Source organism: Gavialis gangeticus, unplaced genomic scaffold, assembly GCF_001723915.1.
Source record: "Gavialis gangeticus isolate Ggan-Ray unplaced genomic scaffold, GavGan_comp1, whole genome shotgun sequence".
In the NCBI taxonomy this organism is placed as follows: Eukaryota; Metazoa; Chordata; order Crocodylia; family Gavialidae; genus Gavialis; species Gavialis gangeticus.
In genome coordinates this window covers 3699750-3706250 of record NW_017729023.1, presented here as the reverse complement: position 1 = coordinate 3706250, position 6501 = coordinate 3699750, and the positions used below count along the sequence as shown (strand labels likewise).

The window sequence follows — 6501 nt, the reverse complement described above, 5'->3', positions numbered from 1 at the left end:
TAAAGTAAGGATATGGGGCTTTTGTACACGCCACAAAATTCGCCTTTAAAGCAGCTTAAATGACCTTTTGCAACACTTCAATGGCATTGCTGTTTGCACGTTTGGCGGCATATTCCACCTTAAATGACTGGAAGGTAGCAAGTGTTTCAGTTTGCTACCAGCGGTGCACGGGTGCTGGAAACCGACATGCTCAGGGCCTGGCGGGCTTCCAGCACCCACGCCGCCTCCCACGTCTGCACGACCCAGCCGCAGCCTGGGCAGGCGGGCAGGCTCCACTTCAGAAAACAAAGAAGCGGGGAGGAGCGCGCGCCACCTGCCCCGCCGGGCACCTTCATGGCCCGTGCAAGTCCTGGACACCGCCCTGCGCCGAGAAAGCCCCGGCGGCCGCGCTGGCGGATAAAAGGGCGGCGGGCGCCGGGTCAGGCACCACTCTCCCAGCGCCCGCACCAACATGAGCCGCGTCCTGCTCCTCGCCGCCCTGCTGGCCGCCTGCGCCGCGCTCTGCCGGGGTGAGGGGACAGGGGCCGGGGTCAGGTCGGACCGGGCCGGGCCGGGCCGGGCCGGTGATGACAAGCGCGTGTTTCTCTCAGGGGCGCCCGTGACCGGCGAGCTGCGCTGCCAGTGCCTGCAGACCGCGTCCGAGCGCGTGGGCCCGCGGCGCCTGGCCCACGTGGAGCTCATCGCCGAGGGGCCGCACTGCCCCGTGCCCGAAGTCATGTAAGTGCCGCCCCCCTTCCCCCGGCCCGGCCCGGCCCCGCCCGCGCTCACCTCTGCTCTCTCTCCCGCAGCGCCACCTTGAAGGACGACCGCAAGCTCTGCCTCAGCCCCGCGGCGCCCTGGGTCCAGCTCATCATCAGCAAGATCCTCCAACGGTAGGTGCCCGGCCTGAGCCAGGCTGCCCCGCTTCTTCCGCAGCCCCTGGGTGAGCCTGGGGTTCAAGCCCCAAGGGAAGCCCACTTCCCTTCTTTCTTGCCTGGTCTTCCCCCCCACCTGGCGGGCCACCTGCACTCCCTCTCCGCTCCCCGACAGGATCACAGGACTGGAGAAAGAGCTTGCAGTTAGCCGCTCTGCATCATCCGTGCAAGAAGGCTTTTAGGTTATCCCATGCTGTCACACAATAGAGTTAGTGTGTGTGTGTCCCACTGTTTTCTGAATAAAACTAGGAATCACCTGTCAAATTCTTTGTAATCCTCCAACAGCCCCCTGCAAAGCAGGGCTTGTTAATGACTTTTGGGTAGCCACACATCTGATTGTTGTCATTGCACCTGATTTCTCTTAAAAACCTGCTTTGTCCAGTTGGACCCAACCACTTAATGGTTCTGCAGTGGTTTTCCTCTTTGTGTATCTAAGGTACGCTCTGCAGGAATGGTTCCTAGAACGATTTCCTAGATGCTGCACAACCTCTACGTATTTCTGTTCTGGTGCATTGCAAACACAGAGAAATGGTCGTCATCATCAGTAAAACCATGCTGAGATATGCCTTAGCACATTTCTTGTCAAACATCTGACTAAGCTGTTTTAAAAGTCACTCCCAGTTGGAGCCAGTGCCAGTCTGACACTTCCTCTGGGTAGGATTTTGTTGCTGTGGAGTCTCAGAAGTCAGCTGCTCTTAGTTCATGTTAACTCCTTTTTTTTTTTTCTTTTGTCAATCTCATTGGCAGTCCTGTTCCAAACCAAGCTCTCCATTTCAACATTGCTAAATGTTCCTTTTTTATAAAGCAACACAATTGAAGATCTTCTGTAGTTCTGAGACTTTAAACCATTCACAATACTATCTCTTCCACCACTATTAGCAAAGCCATTTTCCTTTAAAAGCAGAACCAAATCCAAAAACGTTAGCTGAGTGAAATAAACACTGAATTAAACTTTTTTTTTTCTTTTTAGTACAGCCAAGAAAAACTGATGAAGAAAAGGTCTAGGTACCACTGCAAAGAAAACTGGAGTGTTGTGACCCCAGGACTGCAAAAAAAAAGAAAAAAATAGGCCCATCTCAGGGGGAAAAAACTATACGCTGCCTTATATATTTTTTATATTTCCTTAATAGGACACTATTTTATTTTATTTTATTTATTTAAAATATTTTACACTTTGTGGCAGGTGCCTTCTCGAATGTGGAGACTTAATACCCAGTGAAATCGGAAAGTATAATGTTCTCAATGCAGTGGTACAAACAGCTGCCTCGTAAGAGCTGTTTTGTGACCCTCGTGTGAATCTACCCATTGCACAATTTGGTTATCAGTCTGCAGATATCGGGAAGGGATGGCTCTCAGCCATAGAGAAGAGCTTAAGAACTGCTGTGCTAATGTATTTGCTAGAAGTGCCACTGTTTCAGCATAATATGTGCAGTATCAAAATGTGAAAGATGGATTTATTTAAATGGCTTGAGCTTTTTTAAACATGAGCCACAGGAAGAAAATGATATATTTAACCATAACCTAATCCTGGTCAGTTCTGTTCTGCACTCCCTAGAGCCCTGTCTTAAGAAAAGCATTCCTAGCAAATACAGGAAAATTGTACAGCATGCCAAGGACCTTGATCCTGACTCCAGGGGAGTTTGAAGGTGAATCCAGCTGTTCACTTTTAATACACTGTCTTTATTTTTTCTTTTTCGATCAACCTGCAGTTAATTCTCTCCAATTCTAAGGTATAGCAGTACTTGAATATAGAGGTGTATACAAGTTCTGTCATTCAATTCTCCAACCTATAAAAGAAGCTAAAGTGTATGGCATAATGTCATTTAGTAAAAATGCTGTCCTGCTAATGAATGATTTATTTATTGTAATCCAGAGCCATGGTATGGACCACATGCACAGGCTCCATTCCCATGCCTCTTCCCCCCCCCCCCGGTGTTTCCAATCCATCAGAAAATCTACACTGAAATAAGAGGAAGTCTAAACTAATTTTTTAAGGCAATTTTCTTTTTACTAGTCAAATCAGAAGTAAATTGGACTTAGTTTAGATCATGCCATTTCTGTTCCTCTTCATAACAAGCTCTTTCAAAATAGGGGGGAAAATCCTTTCGCCTTCAAAGTAGAATTCACAATGGTTATTTGGAAACAGTGTTTACAAAGTTTAGAGTAAGTACAATGAACAGCTACAAATTGAATGAAAGATTGTGTATTGGGATGATATAATGCACTTTGTAATTCAGAAACTTTAATTGTGTGCTTTTTTTTAGCTTTTTATTTTTTATTTTTTTTTAACAAATAAATATTTATTTAAATGCACCTTGTCTCTGTTGCCATTTATGGTCAAAAATTGAAAACTTTGGACAGGCAATGCATGAAACCAAATCTTCTTAGTTTGGGTGGTTTAGCTACAGTGTAGCTATCTGAAACTAGACACAATAATGCAGTTATGGGCTTGACTGGACAGGTTGAACTAGTCCTTAACTTTAAAGGACACCCTGCATTCAGATGCTAGAAGTTTGGGTCCTATGTTTTTAAAGTTCCATTTCAAGTAGAAGATGGGACTGGAAGGGGCCTCTTGGACCATCAAGTCCAGTCCCCCTCCATTCACAGGCAATTGTTAGCTAAAGGAATTCTCCGTATCACCACCTCAAATCTTCCCTCACAACTACAGGAAACAATATCTAAAAGTGGGGGGAGGGAGGATCAACCCTGTCTGAGTCTGTAGTGGGCTGGTGCTTCCCCAGCTGCCTTGCCATGACCCAGTATAGACAGCCCTCCCCACTTCCTGGCTATGACACAGACTGGGCAAAGCCTACCTCTGGGCTCTGTGGACTAGTCCACAAGCTGTATGCTGCTGACCCCTGCCTATAGCAAACCACAAGTAAAAAGGAAGATACAGGCAGTGCTGGTGCCCTGCCACTATAGTGACAGGGAAACAGTTAATACTATTATCTCACACAACATGCCCTAGACACTGTTTTTGAAAGGTAGAATGCAGGAAAAAAAATCTTCCCTTGAAAATGCTGGTAAATACACTGTTTCCCCAATGAAAGCCTGCAATCTGGGAGAGCAAAATATTAAGGCAGTTCTGTTAACAGGTGCTGCTGGCTGAGCTAACCTGCCCAGCTCCCTCTTCTCAAACTGAACTGAGTGGGTAGTCAGCTTTTGCAACACAAGCCTCTGCCAAGGGGAAGAAAGTGTCCATGATTCTGGCTAAGGAATCTGGCATGCTCACTGTGCTGCCTCCCCACACAAGTATTTTCTCTTTTTTTCCCCAGCAAGGGCTTAAGATGCATATTTCCTCCCTTAAAGTGTACACCCCAATTTCTGGCAGCTGATTTTTGGAAAAAGGTGTGTGTTGTATGCAATAAAGCACAGCATATATTAAAGATCCTTTGGGGGTGGGGGAAGATAAATTGATAGAGACAGCTAAATGATGAGGAATATACCCTGTCTTTGGAATATACATCTCACTATAAACAGCAAATATATATATCCCTATCTCTGAAACAAGCATTCAAATATAATTGGCATCCAGTGTCTAGAAGAATAGGAATGATTGTTCTCAGACCTAAATCATCTTGCTAACTCCTTATCACTATTATTTGGAACATAGGAAGAGAATATTATTGCATATGGCAAAATCATTTGTAGTTCAAATCTTGGTTGCGCAGATGCTGTCTTCAGAGAGGTGGGAGAAAGGATTTTTAGCATGACAGCCCTTGTTCTTCAAGTGAATTGATTCTTGTGGTCAGTCATGACCCCCCAAGTCTCTTTCAGTTGTGGTGCTAGTGAATGTAGCACTGCCAAACCTATAAGTATGATGTAGGTTTTTCTCCCAAGGTGGAGCACCTTGCATTTCTCTGTCTCGAATGTCATCCACCCAGCTTGCAAGCTTGTCCAGATCAGTCTGAATCTCTAGCGTGACCACACTTCCCCATAATTTGGTATTGTCAGCAAACTTAGCCAGTCTGCTTCTGACTCCTGAATCCAGATCATTTATAAATATATTAAAGAGTACTGATCCGAGCACAGAGCCCTGGGTCTTTCTAAGTTTTTTGCAACCGAAAAACTGCTCTATTATTTTTCTGTAGTTAGAGTGAAAACTGAGAGCTGCATTTTCCATGGGGTGCCTCAAGTATATCCAGGGGTGCCTCGAGTGTAAGAAAGTTGAGAACCACTACTCTAAGGTGTCACCCTGCCCTGCCTTCTGCCTTACTTCAGATGAACATGGCTAACTACCCCTCTGTATGCAGATGCACAACACTAATGGCTTTGGGAACTAAATTGTGCAAGTTCTTAAGGACAGGGATCATTTTTGCACTCCTGATCCATTACCTGGCTGCTACCACAATAAAGATAATAAGTCCATAAGCAAATCCTTGCACTGGATGAGGAAGGACATATCTCCTTGTTCTTGAACTAATGTGGACCAGGTAACAAGAGTGATAGGGTGTAGTTTGCATACAGCTCTGCCTGGGAAGGGAGGATATATGGCAAGAAAATAATATGAAAACAACTTTAAAGGCCAATGTGTGAAATGAGGCTGTGGTTCTTCCTAAGAACAAGCACCAAACCACATCAAGGGAAGGAATATGAGAGATGATTAAAATACCACAGCATGACTACAAAAAGTAGACATAGTCATCCGCTAAACCACACATTTTTAGCATAACTGGGTGCATATACACAACACATTTACAGCACAGTTGACTAATTGCCAGTAAATATTTCAGCATCTACACATGAGCCTCTATTAGGGTACACAAAACTAATAAACTCCACAGCAGGGTGGTACTTTTGACATACAAGCACTACTCTGCTGTGGAGTTTTTTTACACACAGCAGCACATGTGTTGACACTGCCCCAGTTGACTGGGCCACAGGGAGCTTCAGTGCAGGGCTAACCAACAGGCAGCCCCCATGCTGAAGCACCCTTGTGCCTCCACAGCCAGCCCCTCCACAGCACATGGAGCACAGTCAGAGCAGCCCTGGGCTGGCATACTAACCATCCAGGTTCCCTGTGAACCCAAACTGCTCCAACCAGGCTCCACATACTGTGCATGAATAAACTCCAGGGGATATGGCTCCAGAGTTTTTTGCTCCTGGTTGCACGTTCAAATGGCATGCCTGGAAGCAAAAAACTCCAGAGCAATCAGCTCCAGAGTTTATTTGTGTGCATTAATTTCTTGGGATTCACCTCCAAGGAGGAATATTCTGCACTGGTCCGGTCCTGCAGGGAGCAAAACAGGAAAGCCAAGGCTGCAACTGAACTCCAAATAGCTTCAAGCATCAAGGACAATAAAAAGTCCTTTTTCTGATCTGTGGGGAGCTGAAGGAAAAGCAAGGGCAACATTGGACCCCTGTTGAACCAGATGGGACAACTGACAACTGATGCCCAGGAAAAAGCCAACCTATTAAATGGGTACTTTGTGTCGGTCTTTCATCAGTCCCATGGGACGCCCATGCCCACTACGGGACAGGGAGGTCTGGGTGAGGGAGATCCCCTGCCCTCCATAAATGCTGACCTCGTGAAGGAACATCTTGAGAAGCTGGATACCTTCAAGTCAGCCGGCCCTGACAATCTACA

General features: G+C 46.1%; 1 protein-coding gene across 3 annotated transcripts in view; it reads left to right on the top strand.

Annotated features, from left to right (window-relative positions):
* Positions 1–435: 435 nt before the first annotated feature.
* Positions 436–6501, top strand: part of LOC109297133 (C-X-C motif chemokine 3-like) — a 42135-nt gene continuing 36069 nt past the window's right edge. For 2 of the 3 annotated variants that reach the window (XM_019516747.1, XM_019516745.1), the window contains exons 1-2: positions 436–509; positions 591–717. In XM_019516747.1, the coding sequence (XP_019372292.1) occupies positions 452–509; positions 591–717 (185 nt within the window). In that variant the 5' untranslated portion in view covers positions 436–451. Of the gene's footprint in view, positions 510–590; positions 718–788; positions 873–1884; positions 1973–6501 lie in introns of those variants that run through there. The other variant, XM_019516746.1, reaches the window with a different exon arrangement.